Source organism: Haemaphysalis longicornis, unplaced genomic scaffold (assembly GCF_048455015.1).
Source record: "Haemaphysalis longicornis isolate Haplotype H1 unplaced genomic scaffold, Haemaphysalis longicornis Haplotype H1 scaffold_1, whole genome shotgun sequence".
Lineage (NCBI taxonomy): Eukaryota > Metazoa > Arthropoda > Arachnida > Ixodida > Ixodidae > Haemaphysalis > Haemaphysalis longicornis.
In genome coordinates this window covers 354,971,971-354,994,423 of record NW_027526203.1, presented here as the reverse complement: position 1 = coordinate 354,994,423, position 22,453 = coordinate 354,971,971, and the positions used below count along the sequence as shown (strand labels likewise).

At 48.9% G+C, this 22,453-nt stretch overlaps 1 protein-coding gene across 2 annotated transcripts; it reads right to left on the bottom strand.

Moving 5' to 3' along the window:
• Positions 1-4,615: 4,615 nt before the first annotated feature.
• On the bottom strand, positions 4,616-22,453 carry LOC144154935 (uncharacterized). Of its 2 annotated transcripts, XM_077686079.1 has the most exons (5): positions 22,320-22,453; positions 21,819-21,856; positions 7,453-7,554; positions 7,131-7,310; positions 4,616-6,994 (listed from the first exon to the last, which is right to left on the bottom strand). In XM_077686079.1, the coding sequence occupies exons 1-5, from the start codon at positions 22,373-22,375 to the stop codon at positions 6,852-6,854; spliced, it is 519 nt and encodes a 172-aa protein (XP_077542205.1). In that variant the 5' UTR covers positions 22,376-22,453; the 3' UTR covers positions 4,616-6,851. The 2 variants fall into 2 exon arrangements, with proteins under 2 accessions (XP_077542205.1, XP_077542204.1); XM_077686078.1 differs by having other exon boundaries at positions 4,616-7,310.

The window sequence follows — 22,453 nt, the reverse complement described above, 5'->3', positions numbered from 1 at the left end:
CACGTTGATTTTTGTCAACATCGCATTTAGCGTCGAAACGTGCGAGCCAACGTTTTGTGCGAGCGTAGCGCCAGTGTAACCATGCCCGGGAAAGTGTATTACACAGAAGAAAAAAAAAAAAAAAGAACTTCTCCAAGAACTGGTACGAAAATACAAAAACTTTGTAGAGTGCAACAAGAGCAACGCCATGTCGCTGCACGCGAAACCTAAAGTGTGGAAGCGACTTTGCGACGAATACAACAGCATGCCCAACGTGTGCCCGCGTGATGTAAAACAACTCCGCGTCATAAGCGTTTCCTCTTCGTTGCGTTTGGTAGCCGACGTACTTTGGGAACAGGCGCAAGCACACCGCCTGCGTAACTACCCAGAGCCCATTGCTGACTGTGGGCTGCGAAACGTTGACGAGGTTGCTTCTCAAAATCACGCGATTCCCAAATTGGATGCGCAAACCATACCCTCTAAACAACCGCTCACACACACACACGCGCAAAAAAAAAAAAAAAAAAAAAAAAAAATCTCACCCCGCTGGGAATTGAACCCCCAACTTCAGCGCACGGGCGCGACGCGCGAGAGCACTGCGCCACTGCCCAAATGGTGCTCCGTTGCGAAATAGCCTGGGTAATAGATGGAGGCCCATCCTTCTGTGTCATACGTCAGTGTTTACTAGCTGGTTTACACAATTCCTGGCTGGTAAACTGAAATTTCTTAAATAGCGCTTGCACAGCAACGTTCCCCGAAGCCCCCACAATAGCTTATCGCCATCAACTCCGCTGCTTCGCGAAAGCGCTCGCAATAATGTGTGTGCACGGCTGCCGGCTGCGACTGCGATTTCCCACTGCGGGGATAGTGCTTGCTGTACTTTGGTTTTACGTTTCACATGAAAAACCTTGGCCGATGTTGATGCCTTATTACCCAAATTACCCTACGTAACTCTTCTTCTGCACGAAACTGACCTTACATTTTCTACAGGCGAGCCGATCGCACACGCATTTGCAGGTTGCAGCTCCGGGGTAGCGGCGTCGCCGAAGAGCACGGCCGAAGCCTCGAACGCCAAAATACGGATTGCATTAGCGCTAGTGTTGAGTTGTATGGGCTTCGTGGACGTTACTGAGTTTATTACACTCCAGAAACTATCAAAATAGAGCCGCATTCATTGCGGCACGAATGTTGTCGGGGAGCAGTTTTCGCTTCTCGGTAGATTCCCGACGACGCGTCCGGCGATCGGTCGGACGACCCGTTTTGTTGGCGTCTTCGGTCGGCGAGTCAGTCACACTACGGCGACTTTCCATCGGCCGACGTGTTTGTGGCGCCGTCGGCGTAGTATGACAGCGCGGTCGGTCAACTCGGCAGTTGGCCGATGGTTTGGCGACTCGTCGGCGTCGCCGTCGCGTCGTCGTCGCCGTCGTGTCGGCCTAGTGGGAACGCGCCTTAACGAGGCGTGTGCCAAGTGCTGCGGAGAAGTGTGCGTCCAGTTGAAAGAGCGGGGTAAGGTCGCATCAAGGTAGCCCGCGAGCGACCTTGCAGTAAGGAGACATCAAGGGAGCGTTTCGTAAGGAAGCCTCAGTAGGGAACGTTCCAAAATTGAACTAAGGCCTCCTTGCGAGTTCTAAGGCGACCTTAGTAAGGTAAGGAAGGTTTTAAAATTTGGGCCAGAGTGTTCGCTATCGGAGAGGAGAGGGGGTGAGCGGCGGAGAGCGAAGCTGGCGCGGCGAGGAGAATGGGGCAGGGGTGGACGCCGACAACGACGACGGGGCCGGATGCAGGGACGAGGCGGGTGAATGAGATGCCTTCGCATCTAAAAAGGGAATGGCCATGCGACCCACTTAGCTCATTTCCCGCAACAGAACCTATGATGTCACATGAGACAGCTCTGCGATTGGCGGAGGGCGGCAAAAGCAAACGCAAATTAGGCAGAGTTTATAAGCTTGCTGAACGAGCATTTGCGCTTAAATTTAGGGCACATTCTTCTTAAAGGAGTACTGACACGAAATTTTTATGTTACGTTTTTTTCGCTGCTATGCGTGCCTACCAGCCCACTAATCATAGAATGACAGATTAGGCGGTCGAGCGCAGCGTAAACATTCATTTACGGCGTCGTTTATTCGTGCCAGTTTCGGTTTCGACAAAAAAACGCCGAGCGGCCGCCATGACAGCATGTATCACATGGCGTCACCATTCTTGCCGTATCGCTGCCTCTCTGGAAGCGCGCGCGAGCGAGCGCACGCGCGCGCCCAGACCGGCCGAGGTCTTCGCCGTCCCCACAGGCCCTGGCAGCATGACGTCAGTCCCAAAACCATGACGTGTACACACGCCCGAGCAGCGCGCGCCAACCACAGCCAGCGCGTCGGCTTCGTCACGGGAGCCCCGACGTCGACAGTTTGGGGCACGTAGCAGATGATGTCACGTCGACCCGCTCTGGCCTTTCTCGTGCGGGCGAAGATTAAAATGGATTTTAAATATGTTTCGCTGAACGGTTGCTGTTGAAACTTGCTGGGAGATATCTCCTGATAAAAAGGAAGCGTTTTACACAGTTATCTCAGCTTTGAAATTTCGTGTCAGTACTCCTCTAAAGCCGTAAGAATGGTGGGACAAACAGTGTAAGTTACGAAAGCACATGTGAACATAGAAGTAGCGATGCGTACTGCTGTTGGTACTGCGGGCACTATGCTTGTTTAGCTGCAGAGAACTGCGCAGCTTTGGTGTCGTCTCAGACGATACTGGCCGATTGATTGACGCTACGTTGTCTTACGTGACCGTATTTGTCGAGCGAGCACTATATTTCAGGCAACGATTTTCTCCCAGAACAAGAACAAGTCAGGTTAAAGAAGGTCAAAAACAAACCAAAGACACAAAACGGCATGCCACGGTATGGTGACGCCATCTAGGTTTAACGTAAACAAACGCGTGAGCACCTCGATGGCAACGCTGCCGTACAGGGTGGAGACACCCTTTGAACGGTCCCGTGCCGCTTTGCAAAATGGCCAAATCGTTGGCGGAAAAGCAGCAAGCCACCCTGGCAACACTGGGCACCCGCTGCGCCGCCATTAGAAAGGAAGCGAAAAGTCTGCGAGCACAGAGTTTCTATGGAGTAACTACCGTCCACCGTCCACGTAATTGCATACGCGTCGTGGGGCAACAGACTCGTGAAGCCGTGGGCGAAAACATGCAACCGCAACGGCGTTGCTACGACCTGCTTCCTTTCTAATGGCGTCGTCGCGTTCACCACCAGTGTTAGCACCGCTGAATTCTCAGTGTCGTCCGCCTTTTTGCAAAGGGACCGTGCTCAATGAGTCGTTCTTTTCGTTTCCCACGCGACCCTGCAACGCGAAACAGATAAGGTTATTCAAACTTCGCCAGTTAACCGCGTTGCGGCGATAATTGTAGCGCGGTTTTGATACAATGACTTGCTTCGGCGGCGAGCGAGCAACCCAAAATGGCGGCGCCAGCGTATAGCCAGTATTCAATAGCGTGGTATGCATGCAGGCAACCGTGCGAGTGCGCCGCCATATCTGTGGCCAAGCGTCTGTTGCCAAGGCGACGTTGTGCGCCCGGCCCCCAGATCAGGCACCCTTCTTCTCCCCCATGCTACAGTGTACTAGAAGGGCAAGGTGTGTCGTTTTAGGGGCCGGGGAGGGGGGGTCCCTTTTGCGATGAAAATTCCTGCTGAGGAACTCCTGTTGTAAGCAGCGCCCCTGGCGGCAGCGGCGGCCGCCGCGGTCGCTGCTTCCCGTGTGTTGCTCGCTGCTCGCTGTGCGAGCTCTGATCGAGCGTTCTGGTGGGTGCAGTTAAAATGCAGTGTCGTGCTTTCTGAACCATTTTCTTTGCATTTCACGAACTATGCACTTATCTTGAGCGATTTGCGTGGAAGATTGCTTTGACTAAGTTTCATTGTAGGGATAACCGCCTCGCGGCCCGACTACGGGCGTTGTGATTAAGCGAGCCCGGCAATAAAGTGAGACGTCGTGAAATTGCCGTACTCGATCGCCAACGCGCGCCGACAGCGTACGCGTCGACCGGGAGGAGTGTTTGATTAGCGCGGGTTGTGCCGGAGGAAAAGTAGGCAATAGATGAGGACGCAGGAGTAGAAGTGAAAGTGGAACGGGGAGAGAAAATAATATGCAAAGGCAGGAAGCGGTGGCGGGATGAAACTTAGAACCGCGAGGGGTGTGTGAGAGTTCGGGCTGCGAGACGGGGCGCGCGCCGGAGAGCGAGTACGGCAATTTCCGCGCGCCTTATTTTTGTTGCCGCGTTTCAAGAGTATGGCTAGCGTCACTAAATAGTGACGCTAAGTATGGCAGGGATACCACGACGGCGGCAGTCGGATATTCACATGTGCAGTAGCTGTGGCGCATTGCATGGATGGTCGCTAGTCTTGGGTAGGGGGGCGGGGGAGGAGGGGTAATTTCACGACACCTGCAAGGCGCCAGCCATGGCAAGGCTCGAAAAATCGCTAAAGTCGAAAACTTTTTCTCACCGCTCAATTATATATGGCTGCTATAGGCGATATGTATTTGTCCCCCTTTGTCTCTAAACGTTTTTTCGGGAGGCCACGAATATTTTGAAATGTAGAGTACACAAGAAAAAGTCCGTTACAGACAGCTGATAATATCTCCGTTTGAACCCTTAGCTCCCAGTATGCGCGGAACGTTCAAATTTACGCTGAATGGTGAATTTACGCGGGGTACACGCTGTAATATGGTGTCCCACGCCGACATCGTTGAGATAGCTGTGCACAAATGAGCTGATCATGCGGACGACGAGGAGCCCTCGGATGTTCCTGCAACGGCAAAAAGAACCAACATGCTGCGCAAGCTTTGCTACGAAGTTGAATGTAGCGACGGCGACCAACATGCGATGCATTCAGCAGCTCGAGAACGCTTTTCTGGGAATAGTTGCGAACGAGAAGTAGACCGAGCACCACGCGGTTCTTTCTTCCTTAATAGCAAAAATGGTTTTTCCTGCGAATTATTTTGTCTGTATACGAAAGCTCCCCTATGCAGTAGAGCTTCTGTTACCGCAACTACAAATTTTTAGCGTTTCAAATAAATCGAAACTCCGCTTGTATCAAAATTTTCAGCGGATTTTACAACATAGTGTTAACGAGGGATTACTGATTACCTTCACATCGAGAGAATTCGCTCATTTACCTAAAGAACTTTACTTCTCAGCAGCAGTGCGGTACGCTTCCGCGCGTGTCATGAATTTTTCATGTTTCACGAGAGAAACCAAAGAGATGTGCTAAACGATACAACATGCGTGCATGCCTAAAAGTGAAATAAACAGCAGACAACATGTTTTCATTTGTGAACTTGGTATATTTTGTATACATACAAGGGTTCTTATCAGTGGAGACAAAGAGACAAATTTATGAGATAATAAAAGTAAATCGTATTTACAAACTAGTGTGAGGCTCATTCGAGAACTGCAACAATAGGCTCAAATCACCTGAAATAATTGACATCGTCACACGGGACCTAGTTCAAATCAAGTCATGGGAGTCTCTCAACTGCGCTCTTCCTTAACGGTACGCATTTACATGCATAAAATGCTTACACAAATAATAGCGGGAAAGACCAGCCCTTCCAAGCATGCGACCTAGTTACACCTCCTCAGCTTCAGGTGCTTCAGGTGTTCTCTTTTAGACGCTCTCTCTCGGTTCAAAGACTTGGCATAGAAGCGGAATCGTAAAAGTATGTAAAACTTCCCTATTGCAAGTGTTAGTTCCCGCTCATGGTCGCAACAGCCAACTTTCGGCAACTGCACGCCCTGCAAGAAGGTGGCAAGGTCTGTCATGCTTGATGCGGTGATCTTGTTGTGGCTAAAAAAGACGGTAAACGAGTCCTCCAGAGTTGTTACAAGCCTGGCAAGCTCGCCAGACGGATAAAGAAGGCCGCCATGGTCAAACTCTTCAATAAACTCGTTCCGTGCATCTGACCGAGCAGATTCCCCAGGAATAGTGAGTGTTTCAGAGCAAGGTCGGCAGTCTGTCTTCTGGATCATTTTTCGGGCTACGTATCCTGCTACATAGTAGACAAGGCGAGCCGGACTATTCTGGGTGATGTATTCATGGTCCTGCGGTGCAAACGAGTTCATGGCGTGCTCTGCATCCTCAAGATTTCCCACGTCCACCAGCTTGTCCAACTTACTGACGACATCAGGGCAGCTTTTACGGCACGTGGCGTTTGCCTCACCGAGCAACGCTGTTATAGTCTGGGGGTCACAGTTGCCTCCCTTTGGTGGCCGTGCCAAGTTGTAGAACGCTAGGACATTCAATGTCGCCAGAAACTGTGCTGGGGTTGGGTGATCGTTAGTGCCGTTGAACTGCCTGACGATTCCAAAATAGATTCTCCAGCTTGTCCTGGCTGAGCTTCGATGTGAGTACGTATTTAAAGTTGCAGTCGGCGCAGAGGTAAGCAACAAGATCTAACGTTGACTGCACAGTCACGCGGAGGCCCTCCGCCGTGTTCGCACTTAGGAACACCTTTTTTCAATCGCGGATATGAACGAGCTCCCATTCGTTCAGAAAAATCAGAAACTCCTTCAAGTATGCGGCGTTGGCAGAGTCCGGTCTCAAACTTGTCTTTGCACAGCGTGATGTCATGATGGCGATCAACTTGGACATCCGCAAAATAAATGCTTCCGTCTCACGCGCAGGTCCATAGACCTTTTCTACTTGGCTGCGGTAAAAATATAGGCCTTGTAATACTTCTTCACTGAAGAGGCGAAGAGCTGGGCCTACCCTCATCTTCTCGAAGCCGTTCGGGTAGAGGTGCAGCCTGCTTATGTGAGGCATGACCTTGAGTGTGCTGCGGTCATTCTCCCATGCTTCTTTTATGAAGCCAGCATGCACGTTACCCTTCGGTGTATCGTAGCCGGTCTCTAGAAAGCCATTGCGTACGTTTTTCATCAAATGCGGGAAGTCTGAAAAAAAAATGTAAAAAGCGGCGTTCATCAGCTGGGTGGAGGCATTTGCACTTGATGCTTGCTGAGGAACCTGAATGCAGAAAAAAACAACAACAACAAAGTTTTATACAGCCTGTTAGAATACACCGAGTAAATAATTATGAACTCGACACATGACATCCCATTACCAACGTTACCAGCGCGAGGTGCATTGTGCTTAAACGTACCCCTTATGCCGAAAAGCTTCCACATGCTGCGATTCCAGCTGGCAGCATCGCACGTCACACCATCGACAAAAAGGCCCGCCTGCTCACAGAGTAACGTCGCCTCCAGCACAACTTTCGACAGTGCAGCCGCCTTGACGTTGCCCCTTGACGCAAATACTCCCAATATTTGCATCCACTGTCCTGGAAAATGAACACAGTAAAGCAGAATATTACAATTTAACTTAACCGCAGAAATTGATATTGTAACTTAGTTTAATTAGGCAAACGGATATATCGCACAGTATCGATCCCGCATGGTGCATCGTCAGTGTATACACCATACCTGTGAAAGGCTGGAACACGACCGCCAGGCCGTGGTCAGCAAGCTCGCCTCCAGAACTCTCTTCTCCCAGCCCTCCGAGGTCGACGAATCCCTCGATGGAGCCTGCGTTTTAATCGTTTAACACGGTAAGGAACAACACTGATTGCAATTATTTGTGTGTACCTCAGAAAGACCAATGCTTTATTTCTGTTAATTGGTATGGTAAAATATATGAAGAGAACTTGCCTGATGATTTCACCTCGATGTTCTCGGAAAGTTTCATCTCGTCGAATACTATTAGCCCATGTCGGCTGAAGTCGTCCATTGTCTTTGTTTTCTCACGCAAGGCATCAAAGGTACTTGGATTGAATCCTAAGCCGCTTTTGAAATGCTGCATGGCTTTCCTTATGCAGCTGCGGCCAGGTAGAACCAAGATCTCGTGGCGCCGCAAGTGCTCGTACAGCTGCGGGCTTCGCATACGCATTAGTATGCACTCGAGCAGCCAGTCATTTCGGTACTTCATACCCTTTGTAGACTTTCTCCTGGCTGCTTCAAAGCATGCTCGAACGGCGGCCTGTTGTTTAGAGGGGAGGCCTTTGATTTTCTCTGAGAACTGCTTTTCCGGCAGTTGCTCATTCATCGCCTTCATCTGGCTTATGCTAATTTTTGCTTTCTTTAGCTTCGCCCTCATTTTTTTCGGGTTCCGCCGAACAGCAACTGTGTTGTTCCTAGCTTTTACTCGGTATCTTATTCGCGCAAGCTGGTTAAGAATTAGCTTTCGCTGATACTTGCAGTGAATGCAACTCGCCTGACCATCTTTGACTGTGCGAGAACACTACTTGGAAAAAAAAACTTCCCGTTGAAGGATGAGCATTTGCTCGCGACCGGGTGTAGCCCTGCGCCAAGGCATAAGGCCATTCTGTTCACATCGTTGATGAGGGCTTCAGCCTCTCCTGGTGTTGTGACCTCTTTTTGTTGCGACTTTTTACCGTTCAGGTATACGGTAGCAACTGCCCTTTCATCCTGTCTTGAACCTGCCACTTCAACTCTTACCATCTTCTTGAAAGCTACTCTGCTCTCCTCTCCAGAAGCATCGGACTCATATTCGGCGTACTGGAACACATTTAGGCAGCTGGGAAGGGTGATTTTGGACCAGGACTTGGGCATTTTTAGGTTGCCGAAGGATACCCTTTGCCTTTCGGCGACCCAAGCTTCTTCACTTTCCACGTCTTGAGTTGGTTCCGCAGAATTTTCCTTTTCGAGGCGCAACCCTTTCTTTCGTTTTGCTGCCGGTAGATGCTGGTCGCACAGGTTACTTTTTTTTCTCTTCCTAGGAAGTGACTTCGTCATGTAGCTTGGTGCGTCATGAAAAATCGTAGGAACGGCATCATTTGTAAGCAACGGCCGCTCTCGTTCAATTTCCACGAGCTCACCGGTCACTGTTGTTTGGAATTTCCGCTTAATAAATTGGGGTTCAAAGTGCCTCTCACAGACAACGCTGCCTGCGTCTAGTGGCCTGTCAACTCTTTTTATATTCCTGGACCACAATTCACGGCGATCGGGCTCCACGGGCACCCGAAAAAGCGACCTTTTTTCTTTGCATGATCGCAGTCCGCTGTTGCAGAGCGGCACAAAGCAAGAGCTGACCCTCTTATCCCGGCGCCTTTCCGTCATTTCGTGCACAAATCACACTCCTGAGACTTTTCTCACACACTGTGTTGAATCTCCAACGATAAAACGATGCGCGCAACGGCTGTAAGTTTCTTGCACCAGAACGACGACGCAGATACGCAGCCGCAGACGACAATAGGCCGAGGTGGCAGATCAGTTCGACAAGTATCGTCTGTTACATCGCCTGTGAGGATTTTTATTCATTTATAACACTAAAGAGTCTTATATATCCATTTTATTGCATCAAGTTTCATAAAACATGTCAAATAACGGGAAAGAGCACTCTTCGGAACAATCGAAGTGAAAAGGAGCCCGCGTGTCGTCTGCTACCAACCCGCGGAGCAAGCAGGCACACCAAGCGGCACAGCGCCGGCGGGCCGTCGTCTGGGAACTCCTGTTGCAGCCAGCTCCACCTACAATTTTTCATCGCAAAAGGGACCCTCGCGTTCCATTGGTTTTCTCCCCGGACGACACACCTCTACCTTCTAGTACACCATACCCATGCCTTCATGGCGGCCATGCAGGATGCAGCCTCGGGCCGCGAGTGACCTTGGGTTCCCGTGCAATGCGTGTGCGAGTGATTCGATAGTCAGTTGTGCCGCGATAGTGTGGTGGTTAGCGATAGCGTTGGTTACACGAAAAGTCACGATTCCGCTCATGAGTGTGACAACCAAATCTGATATTCAACCCCAGCCTCCGCGCACACCTATAGTATACGAGCGAGAGCGAGTCGGTCATGGCACAAAGGTTGCAACGTGAGCGCAGTGGTCCGCTTGACAGCAGGAACTACTGCATCATTAGCAAACTGTTGCCCTCTGAACACAAAGTAATACCTCGACGCCAAGTGTACTTGAGTGCAGCACAGTTCGATCTACCTACCGCCAGACGCGTATGAAGTAGCCGCCGCAGATCGGCTGATTCATGGAGGAAATGGGCTGATTGCCAGCCGCCGCGCTCTGACGTCAGACGTGAGCTGTTTTGCTGGGTGTGAAACATTTAGCGCACGAGAAAGCCAGCGCTAAATCTGTGTACGCGTGAACCATTTCTCCAAAAAAAGTATTCGGTTTCTGTACTCAACCACGTATTAGAGGGCACCTACCAGACAAAGTCATGGATGCGGTGCGCGTGCACTTGGGTCGACATCCGCGGCGGCAGCCAAATGCAGCGTCGGACTTATGCCGTTCGCCGCCGCGGTTTCATCCTCCGCGGATTCGAAGTGCTCGAGGGTAGGAAGAGCGCCACCACTTAATGTGAGTGCGAATAATATTATACCTGTTGACGCCACTACCGATAATCGGTCTGAAACGCAGCAGACGACGTGCGCTGGTGTTTCTTTTTTCTTCTTCTTCGAGATGCGGGCGCAAAGAGCATGCGCTGGCACGGTGGCCACCGACATGGCGGTTTTCAGTCTTGCCAGGCGGAGAAATCGCCCGCTAAACTTTTCATTGAATACCGCCTATACGTGTCGCCACTCTGTACGGCGGACGCGTGAATCAAGGGACCCTAGGCTGCAGGGCGGTCTGTGATGTCATTGCGGACCACAAAAAACACACGATTTAGAGGGGAAATCAAACTTTTAACTTAAATTGATTAATTTCCCGGTGAACAAACCGTCGTTTGCATTCGGACAAGCGCTGGGGGCACTATAAAACACGAAATCTTTCGAATAACACAAGCCTCACACTGGAAGCTGCTGGAAGTTCATAGTCTGGCAGGGAAAGTTTTTTAAGCGTACACTCACCTGGAGTGTGTCCCAGAAGAATTACAACAAAACATTTTCCCGAAGCCGCGTGTGTCCGAGCTGGGAGCCATAAGTTGCACACCGCTTTCTTGAGACGACGCCACTTCTGCCACCTCGATTAAATTCTGAAGGCGTCATTTCACCAATACACTGTTCACACTAAAATCGCTACAGTGAACGAGAAGCCACCGCTGAGAGCGAAACGAACTTTCCAGTTTTCTTTCACACACACTACCAGCGTTATCGCTGCTGACAGTAAACCTACTGTAGTCGCTGGCACAGCTAACGACAGACGTCGACACGGAAGGACGGTTTCAGCTAAATGTAATACCACAAAAGAGGAAACGGTTTGAAACACAGCTGGAGCGCATTCCCGGTGCAACACGGCTTCCTGGCATGGAGGCTTCCCGGCATTCACTGGCCCCCAGATTTGAAAATTTGAAAATAATCAGTAAGTTGCATCTCAATTTCTTCCACATTTAAATTTAAAAAAGATTTGCAAACTAATTGCAGAATTCATAATAATTTTCTACGGCTTTATTAGCAAAACCTACTCTTTTTGTGTGCGGTCCTAAAAAACACCGCCTTCACCCTCCATGGCCTTCACGATATTCCCTTCCCCACGCATAAGCTTCGCAAATCTGCCACAGCTTCGCACTTGTTTTGTTGTGTAAAGCAGCCGCCTGTGGCGCTAGTATCTTACCCCCTTTTTGGCGCGGTTGTTTGAATGTGGAATAACGAGCTGCAATGATTGATAGCGGTTCTAATCAGGAAACACTGTTGAGACTGGATTTTGCCCTACCTGATAAGCATCCATGTAAGTGTGACGCCGGCATTCAACGAAAGATTTATGCCGGTGTGCAGTCAGTTCGTTAGCAGCATCGTGCGAGTATATCAGTGCTTTGCTATAAAACAAAAAAAACTTTGCTATAAAATGTGTCAACATTATACCAACGCTGCCTATTTGAAGATGAAACAAGGGTACATATAGACGTTCAGTTTGTTTTAAGGAATAAAGAGTTTTCGCGCCTGAAAGTGGATCAGCTTGAGAAAGCAGCTTGTCTCGATTAAAACGAACAGCGACTGCTTTCGTACGGGTACGCCGTTGCAGCGCAGCGCGTAAGGTGAAATATACTTTGCAAAATGTTTGTGTGGGCGTGTGTGTAGAGAAGGGGAAGCACTCTGCACTACCTCTGCACCAGGCCAGAATTCTTACGCAATATGCATACGTGTCGAACGATTTCAGAGCTTGCCCATTGGCCACTATTGCAAAACGCATCTAACATGCTCAAAATAGGGCAAAATTATTTTATAGAGCACCGCCCAGGCCTAAGCGACGCGCAGGCGGAGATTTGGAAGAATAATTGTGCGGTAAGTCGGCAAGCTTTACGCCAATTCACTCCGTACGCGTGCGAGCGAGTACATGTGATAGCAATCACTTACCCCCTACCTACATGCAGAGCGCCGATATCGATTATAGGCTACTGTATCGCGATTCCAGTGCTTTGGGGACGTAATGATTTGGAGTAGATGCACCTAGCACTGAAGGTGTCAGCCAAAAGATTGCGTGCAAATGCCTCCTACGTGCAAATCACCGAGATTCTAACTGCGCCAGCGCTGCGCTCCTCTCACGACAAAAGCAAACGTGCAGCGAACTTTCGCAAAGGCGTAGCGACGACTTGAGCAATACGTAGCGGTGCGCGTAGTTTGTCAAAGCACGCACCCTGGGATCCAAAGCAAGCGCAATGTCTGAGAGCCTGAGACGCCACAGCAGGACTGCTTTCAAATGGGCGCCGCCATTTTGGCTACAGCTTCAGTGGAAGTGACGTCGTTGACATCACGATGCTGGGGCGCTATTTAGGGGGGGTCGGCCTGGTTCCTTACGGGATATGGTTTGGGAATACGCTGCCGGGCGCTTACGGAAGGGGGTGTGGTTTGACCTCTAGCGCGCAAGGGCAAAACTGGTCACCCCGCGAATACTGCTCGAGGTAGCGTAGAGTAAAAACCAAAACCAAAACGCTTAGACGAGCCACGGCATGAGGGAATAAGCGCTTTGTACGACAGATAGTGTCGCCTTGTCGCTGAAACTGACCAAGATCAAGCAGCCGCAACCTTCACTCCCACATGTTCAGCCACACAAGCGTAGATGGCGTCTGTTATTTCTGTGTCAGGGCAATTTAAAACCATCTTGGCTAACCTTCGGTAACTGGAAAGCAGAAATTGTAAACGCAGCAACTCCCTTCTAAAACGCTCATTCGGCGTCAAAGTAACGCTATCGCGTCCAACATGTCACTGCAACTTTTTCTGATGCAAAAATAACTGTCGGACGGTCTTCTTCATCCTGATCGATAGCAACGTGGTGTTGGAATTGCGCCTAACTTCATTAGCTTGGGCAGACGTTAGTGGGACTTCTTCTGTGGAAATAACAATGGGACACGCGGCGTTATCACGCGCATTTGGAGGCTGCTGTGAGCGGCCTCTGATTCTGATGCGCATGCTTCCGTTCCATCACCTATGTGACGCCCGGCCGCCGGTAATGGCCGCGTTTTTCAGTTTAGGTTCCCAAAACACCAATCTTCACGAGCTGTTTGCGTCGCACGCATTCACGCTTGAAACGCAGTATATTTGCATGTCGCACTCTTTTTATTGGCCCTGTTGGATGGCCTTATTTTTACGCCGTCGAAAATTTGAGTGCAGTTGGCCTTTAGGGAAAAGCTTCAGTATAACAAGCAGCGGGACTGCATGCTTTGTTAGGCAAGCGGATGTTGGATTAGCCGCAACGATGTTGTTTTAGCCCACTCCCTCCTCTGCTTCGTTTTAAGTGGATTGTCTTCGTCGTACGCAATCCCAGTAGGCTACTTCTTCACTAAACGTCCAACGGGTAGTCAGCTTCCCGAGCTAGTACTCTTTGTGATGAAAAAAGGAAAAAAAACCTGTGGTTGCCGCATAGTGCAACTTGTCACCGACCACCACCGAGTCAAAATGAAGATGCTGGACCAGGGCACTCTGGCGTCTGAAGTAGAACTCCCGTGCGACTGTAACAAATCTGTACTCCTAAGTTTCGACTCCTGCGATGTGCTGAAGAATGAAGAACGCACGCTCATGAAGTAGGAACTAAGGGGAAAATTTAGGTATCTTACCTAAAGTATGTGTATGACCTGCAGGAGAACCTGACGGTGAAACCGGTCCGTTATCTACACCGAAAGCCCGTCCATACGAATAATATCGAAAAGATGAACGTGAGAAGGGCCATTCAAGTTCTGCCTCCGGCTGTGACCGCTGCCTTGTAACACCTAAAAGAACAAGCCAGGCACACATGCAGCCCATTGTTCGCAACTGCAGGCCACACCATCACATTCATGAGGAACTTCTATCAGGGGTTCATACTTCTGGACATGAGCAATACAACCCGGCACCTGCGCCAAAAGTTCCCCGATGTCCGGCACTACGGCGATGCTGACTATGACAGGCTTGAGTGGCTGGAGGTTACCATGCCTATGTACTTGGAAGATGTTAAAAGAAGTTGCGGCGATCCAAGCGAGTTCCTCACGAAGGAGACGTATGAGGAATTTTCTATCACCACCTACTCTAGTGTTTCCTGCATGAGGTACCTTCTGAAAACCGATAGCTTCCTGTTCGTGCATATACCGAATAGAGAAACGGAGCGAGAGCCCGTTGTCTTACCAATTGAGCTACGAGCACACGCAGATACAGGGGAGACAGACGGTGTATTCACCGAGCACAGCTGTGGGTTTACCCCCTGCGTTCTCGCTGAATGCCACGTGATAGCGTCACGCGACCTCTCGCGCCTCTGTGCGCTCCGTCCACGGCACGTGTGGCGGCCGTGTGCACCAGTGGTTTGTCCAGGTAGACCTCGAAAAGTTTGGACTCGTGTGCAATACCGATACCAAACAACCGACTACCATACGTGGAATGTGCTTTGAGTTAACTTTCACGAATAATATAACTGCGCTGAAAACGCAAAGTCTGAGTGCGTATCACACCGGTCATCAGTCCGTTCTGAACATTGTGCTGAAGTGAAATAATAAATAACGTGTTACAGGTACAGTGTAACGTGTGAATAACGCAACCGGGCCGTAGGCACCCGTGGTAGGTGGTGTATAAAGCGTCGCTTTCGAAACGCCCTCCACAGGGTCAATTGGCCCGCACTTTTTTGGAACGCAGTGCATAACGCAAAAAAGTCTTGCGAAAAGAAATATGCTCGGTTGTGGAATGCAGGCACAGAATTGTTTACAAAATCCCGCAGTCTTGTCAGGACGTTGCATTGACGATCGCCTGCGTGACTACGAGAACTTTCTCAAAGGGTCATGCTGGCAGTCAGCTTGATGTGCATTGGAAAAAAAAAAAGAAGAAAGGGCACGCGTGACCCACGAGGCTTTCTGTATCGCACAATGCTGCGACGAGTGTATTCGTATGCCCAGTGTCTCGCGTGAACGGAAAAGGGATCGCATATCTTTCGAATTGATACGGGTTTCCTACCATCATTGTGTGCTTTAAGAATTCGTACAGCACCGTCGCCTTCTTCTATTTGTTATTTATTGTTGCGTAGATTTGACTCTTTCGTACAAAGGTTGCGCCCTAATGCAATAAAAAAGATGTGGTTGATAGTCAGTGCACATGTTTGTCTCCTCCTTTCTCGTGTCCCGTCTTCGGGCTGTTGTAATCGCTTAGTTCGTTTTTTTTTATTTTGCCACCCTCTGATTGGCTAGGTAGCGCACAAAATAGGCGTCGCTGAAGGAACGACGGGCATTGTGTTGCTGGAACTACGTGCGTCGCCTCCCTTCTTGGGCAAGCCGGCGGTCGTCCAGGCAGCTGGTGGCAGCGGTGGCGGCGGAAGGGAGCGTATACGTCGGCGTTGGTCTTGGCGTCGGATTTGGTGAGAGCACGGTTTTATTATTATTATTATTAGAGTACCCTCAGGGCCTTTACGGCGTTACAGAGGGGGTGGGTACAGTGCATGAAAACAGGTAACAGTGTAGAAGTACAGGCAGTATGTAAACACAAGCATATTTCCGGAAACCAGGTTACTGCATTACATGTACAGAAAGTGCATTCTTGAATGATGCCGGATCTTCAATGGACACAATGTGGTGGGGAAGGTGGTTCCATTCCTCAGACATTTTGGGGAGAAATGAATCTGAGAATGCGTTGGTGCGGCCAGATGGAACGTTGTTGCCTTGAACGGATGGTCGATGCGGGATGATATGTACGTGGGCCGTAAGAAAAGGTCGCGTCTTATAGATGGGTTATGGAAATAGATTTTGTGAAACAGAGAGAGTCGTGAAATTTTCTGCGATGGTGCAAGCTTGGTAGAACCAGGTTATTTTTCATTAGTGAAACACTGGAGGTACGGGAGTAGTCGGAAAGTATAAATCGAGCAGAGCGGTTTTGTACAGATTCCAGAAGAGAAATTAGGTTTTGTTGTGCAGGGTCCCAGATTGCCGAGGCATACTCTAGTTTAAGGCGAATTAGTGTCCGATAAAGTATTAACCTGAGGGGGGATGGATCATGAGAGAAATTACGGCGAATATATCCTAAGGAACGGTTTGCGCTGCTGCAGACATAATTAATGTGTGTGTGCCATGTTAAGTCATTGCTGATATGAACACCAAGATACTTGTAGGATGTAACGTATTCGAGAGTGGCTCCAGTAATTTTGTAATTAAAGGGCTGCTGGGAATAACGTTTGCGCGTAATGGTCATGCTTTTGCATTTGTTTGTGTTAAGTATCATGTGCCATTTGCTGCACCATTTAGAGACAGTGTCGAGGTCGGCGTGTAAATTAAAGTTGTCTGTTCGGTCACAAATTTCGCGAAATTACGCAATCAGCGAATAATTTTATGGAGGAATTTATACCATTAGGAAGGTCGTTAATAAATATTAAAAATAGCAGAGGACCTAACTCCGAACCCTGTGGTACACCGGATTTAACATCAGTAGGGGGAGAATTGCATTCGTTAGCAGTCACGAATTAGGTGCGATTGGTCAAAAAGCATTCTATCCACTTAAACACATTAGGGTCAATGTTTAGGGTACTGAGCTTAAGAAGTAATAATTGATGAGACACTTTGCCAAACGCTTTTTGAAAATCTACAAAGATGCAGTCTACAGATGAACCGCGATCCAGAGCTGATGCAACGTCGTGTGTGAATGTTAGAAGCTGAGTTTCGCATGAGTAGTTTTTCCGAAAGCCATGTTGAAATGGGCTGAAAAAGGAGTTGGATTCCAGGAATGATAGAAGGTTAGAATAAATGACGTGCTCTAAAAGTTTACAGGAAATAGACGTTAACGATATTAGGCAGTTTTAGCATATCGTTACCGTGTTTGCGTTACCGTTTACCGTGTTGCCGGAAGCGCTGGCGACGGTGAAGCCTGTGCCGGTAAGTTGCCGTTCGCGGCAACTCTCGCGCTGCGCAGTCTTCTCCCGCAAACACGGTAAACGGTAATGTAAACACGGTAACGATATGCTAAAACTGCCTATTGGCCGGTAATTTAAAGGAGAGCTTTGGATACCGGATTTGAAAACAGGGACGACCTTCCCCACCTTCCAATCAATTGGCACAGCACATCACTGAAGGGATTGAAAAAAGATGTGTGGCAGGATTATTGACGAATAAACTTCGGTGTTTTTTAAGAGCTTGGGATTAATTTCGTCTACGCCACAACTGGAAGGTTTAAGGTCATGAATCAGCTTCATAATTCCAACAGGATCTACTACAATAGGATCCATTGGGAAAAAAGTTGTAAACGCATAATTGCGGCACAACATCCGCAGGACAATTCGAAAACGACTTGGCGAATACTTGATTCAGAACGCGACAACATTCGTCACTGCCCATGACCTGGTTGTCAGCATATCTAAGAGATATAAGTTCTTTTTTATTAGGTCTAATTGTCTTCCAAAACATTTTTGGGTTACTTTGGAGAAGCGAGGGGAGAGTGTTTGTAAAAAAGACGTCCTTTGCTTTTTTTATGGCTGCACGATAAGCGTCGGAAATATTTTTGTAAGCAAACCAGCGGGATGTCTCATTTTTGCGTTTGGCTACACGAAATGAGCGTTTCTTTAGGTTTTGCAGTCGTTTTAGATCAGATGTGAACCAAGGTCAGCGTTGCTTGCCAGAAATAACAACTAAAGGAATATATTTGTTAGTCAAAAACGTAACTTTTTCTTTAAACAAGTGCCAACTGTGTTCAACCGTGCGATCAAAAAAGCCTACCATGTAGGCATCGATAAAACATTCGAGTTCTGTATTAATTGAAGCGTAGTCTCCTTTGGCGTAATTTCTTATTGCTTTGCTGTGTGTTAGCCGGCGCGAAACGTCAGCTTCTAAGGTAAAATGAATGAAACAATGAGCGCTTAAACCAGGAAGGAAAATTAGGAGTCGCACAAGATCTGGAACATTTCTCAGGACCAGATCTAGTATGTTAGCGGACGTCGGACCCACTCTGGTTGGTTTGTCAACTAGCTGAGTCAAATTAAAGCCGAGACACATGTTAAAAAATGTAGTACTATCTCCTGATAGATTACTGTAAGCAGAGCAGGGCACTGACCAGTTTATTTTGGGGAAGTTAAAGTCCCCGAGCAAGAACAACGGCGCATGTGGAAATTTCAAGACCAGGTTGTTAAGAACGTCATGTATTTTGTCACAAAAGTCAGATGTAGCATTGGGCGGACGATAACAGGCGCAAAACAGGGCGTTTTGATTATTTAAGTGTATCGAAACACAGATAATTTCTAAGACTGAATTTGTTATCACCATACTGGAAGTGAGACAATCGGCTGCAGCGATCAATACACCGCCACCAGGTTGATTACAACGATCAGCTCGGTATACAAAGTAATTTTTATCGCAACAAAACAATTCCGGGTTTGCCTACTATGTCTGCAGCGCAGTCATCAAAAAGGGAAAACAAGGCATCGCGCTTGTTAGTGACGCTACGCACATTTGAAAATAAGACTGACAGGTTCTTGTCGTTATTTTTTGGGCGCGGGTCAGATGTTAGGATGACACGGTATCTGAACCCCCGGACGTATCATCGATCTGCCTTGGCTTGTTCGTTTCCAGTTCGCATATGCTATCGGTAGCAGGAGAGTAGACATAGCACTTTTAAGTGCGAACGCACTTTATAAGCGACCCCAAACCTTCCACCGCCGGCGGCGGCGGCGGCGTCCGCAGTCCTCCTCTCCCTAGCAACGGCGTGGAGCGGAGAGGAGCGTCGGTAGCAACGGCGCGGTGACGTCACTTCACCACGTGACCGCGCTCGTTCCGCCTCCTCGCCGTGGCTGCGCGGGTGCGCGCCGCTAAGGTGGCTAGAATGGGGAGGTGTGAGTACCGCGGCGCCTTCCTTCGGCCGCGCGTGACTCCCTTGCGCGCAGATGACACCAGGGAAAATGTGGCGCTGCCCGTCGAGGCGCGGTAGCCGCAGCCGGCCGCGCCGTCCTGCCCGCGCTCTCCTGCTCTTCCTGCCCTCGCCGTGGCCAGCTTCGTCGTGCGTTGTGGAGCTGTCTCGCGTCGTTCTCCCGTTCGGGCATTTGTTCGGGGTGCGATGCTGCCGACAGCAAAGAAGATGACGGAGCAAACGGAGAAAACAAACTAACTTGCGCATTCAGCGTAGCACGTTTGCATGCTAAAGCCGCGGCAGAAATTCGCTAGTCAATGGGTGATGTGCCGCAGATTGGCTGCCGAGACCATTCTGCTGCCCTGAGCTTCACGCTATACGGTTTTATTGCCTTAGGAGGATACAGTTTCTACTTAAGGTGTGAACTAGCAAGGTAATGAGAAAAACTGAATGCAGTGAAACGTTGCACGATGCAGGCTGAATTTTACATTTTTTTTTTGTAAAACAATTCAGGGAAGCTTGCATTCACGCGCAATACTTGAATGACAAAGCTCTTGTAGTTGGGCATTGCCGGACGCATAGTTAAGTTTTTAGTATCATTGTTTAGTTGCATTGTTTGGTTGCTAGTAATCGTCGTCATAAGCATCGAAGATGCCGTCGTCTTCGCGGCGAGTGGCAGATGCAAAGTCATCCTCAGCATTGTAGACTTCCACGTACCGTGCTCTTCTCATCAATTCTCGAGGCAGCGGTGGCGGGAACTTCCGCATTAGCGCTGAAGTTTTTTTGTTTGTTTCTTTACATGGGCGGTAGGACTTGAGGACAGAGCTGTTTTTTTTTTTTTTAACTAAAGCCACTCCCCGTGCCGAAGGCGCTCGGTGGTCGCCGCGAGGCACGCGCTCACGAGGGCTCGGCATTTTCTTTGTATCTATTTTCTGCTACGGCGAACTTACGGCTTGTACAACAGCTCCGCTGTTAATACTTTTTCTTTTCCCCCAATAAATATACTTTTGTTCTCTCTTTACCTGTAAATACTTTTTGTTTCTTCATCACCTGTCAGTAGTTTGTTTTTCTTCACCTAAAATAGTTTTTCCTACTTCATATCTTCTTTTAGTATCGATCCTTACTATGAACATTTCTTTTTGTTTTTTTTTCACCTGTTAATGATTTTTTTTTCTTCTCCACCTGCAAATAGTTCTTCCCCGGTGAATAGTTCTTGTTTTCTTTTCAGCGGTAAATGCTTTTTGTGTGTTTCTTATATACAGGTGCTAATGGGCACCTGTAAATATAGTTAAATTTGTATCTTCACATGTAAATAAACCGTTTTTTTTTTTCATTGTAAATAAACAATTTCATAACGAGACCAGATGCGTTGCTTCAATGTCTGCTATCATTTCTGATGTGAGCGGGATAACTGCATGCGGTATAGCGGTTTGTTAAAGGTAGAAGAAAGCGCGGTGTACTCCGAGACGCCTTCAGTTATTGACAGTTTGCAGGCCCATGCCGTAGTGCAGAGGACGGCGCCTCTGTACCGGGCGGTGTCAGTGCACATTATACAACTCCAAGTTTTTTTTTAAATAGAAGCCGGAGCCACTTCACGTAATGTGCAAACGTGCTTTTGAAACTGCATGCAATGCGAACTGTTCCCGTAAAACTAAATTTCATGGGTGTAATAAAATGGGCTCATAAAATTTTTTTAGTGATAAATATTCTCCTTTACTCTTCCAGAAAGCTCGCCATACCGCAACGGGTTCGTTTCCCCCTTGATGGTAGAAATGCAGCCGACGCGATGCCGGCGGCGCGCTCATTCCAGCTGCGCGCCTTACCGCGCCCTACCGCGCCTTGGTCAACAGCGCCGCCCGTGGCATCTGCGCGCTTTGGAGTCACGTTTCCGCCGCCGGTACTCACACCTCCCCATTCTAGCCACCTTAGCGCCGCTCCCCGTACCGCTCCTCGCGCCGTGACGTCATGGTATGACGTCACAGCGCGCCTCCTCTCCCCAGCAGCTGCCGCGCGCCTCTCTCTCCACCGTGACGTCACACTCTCTCCTCTCCCCCTCGCTCGGCTGCAGCGGCCGTGCGCCGCTGTCCCTCTCCCCTTGCGCTCGCCTCCTCTCTCAGCCACCTGGATCGGCGCGCTCGGCGCGGCGTACCCCCCTATATATGCAGCGATAAACTGCCAGACCTCCGTGGGTCGGCTCGCGCGCGCTCACGGGCGAATGCCAACGGATTTTAACTTTACTCCCCCTCGTAGCATCACCCCGTGCATTCGCACTTAACCATGTTCACCCTCGGGGAAATGCTTGGGAGTTTTTTGTTCAGGTAAAGCTTGTTATAGCGAATGGTAAACTGCTGGCCGCTATCCTTTCCGTACTCGTACAACTTTTTTCTCATGCTCCTCGTTGCCCTGCAAAAATCTTCGTTCACGACCACGTCAGACTCTTTAAGCTTTTTTTTTTGGAATTCAAGATGCTGTTTCTTCATTTGGATGAGGAGAACTTTACAATAATTGGCCGACATTTACCAGGAATGAACTTGCCTAACCTGTGGGCGCGAGATATTCGGTCGTCGCTAGTAGTCAAGTTTAAGTTGAATACGGAATTCAGAATTGCACAAACCTTTTCTTGTGGTTGTGCCCACGTCTCGGAAGAGCTGTCTGCAAGGCAATGAAATATTAAATTCTCCCTTCGTGAACGATCTTCAAAGTCATCTAGCCATTGGTTCAGCGCCATTACTTGTGGTTGATAATTTTGCGTGGGCAGCCCTTCGGGGCAGCTGACATGTTTTTCAACTTCCGAAAGCCTATTATCGAGATCCGTAATATGTTGCTCAAGGGATGATTGCGCCTCTTTCACTTCATTAATAGACTCCATCAGTTCATCGTGCTTTACATCTATGTTGTTATGCAATGACTTGATAAGGGAAAGCAGCTCGTTGTAGTGTTTGTCAGGAACATCCTTTGGGGGGCCGGGGTTTGATTGAATATCGCCAGACATGATCAGCAGTTTTAACACATGAACACATTCGCTTGTCACAGGAATCATTACACAAGGGCATGGAAGCAGCAGCAAGCAAACATTGTTTGATCTTTTGCTATAAAGGGAAGGAGCAGAACCCACCTGCACAAGAAAAGCGAAAGGGTTGCTGTAGACTCGCATTGTTGCTGCACTTCCATGCCCACTGAAGGCGATCCTCGGGTCCCAGCTGTTTAAGTAGAGCTGCGGTGATGCGTCGGTCACTTTGGATGACGGCG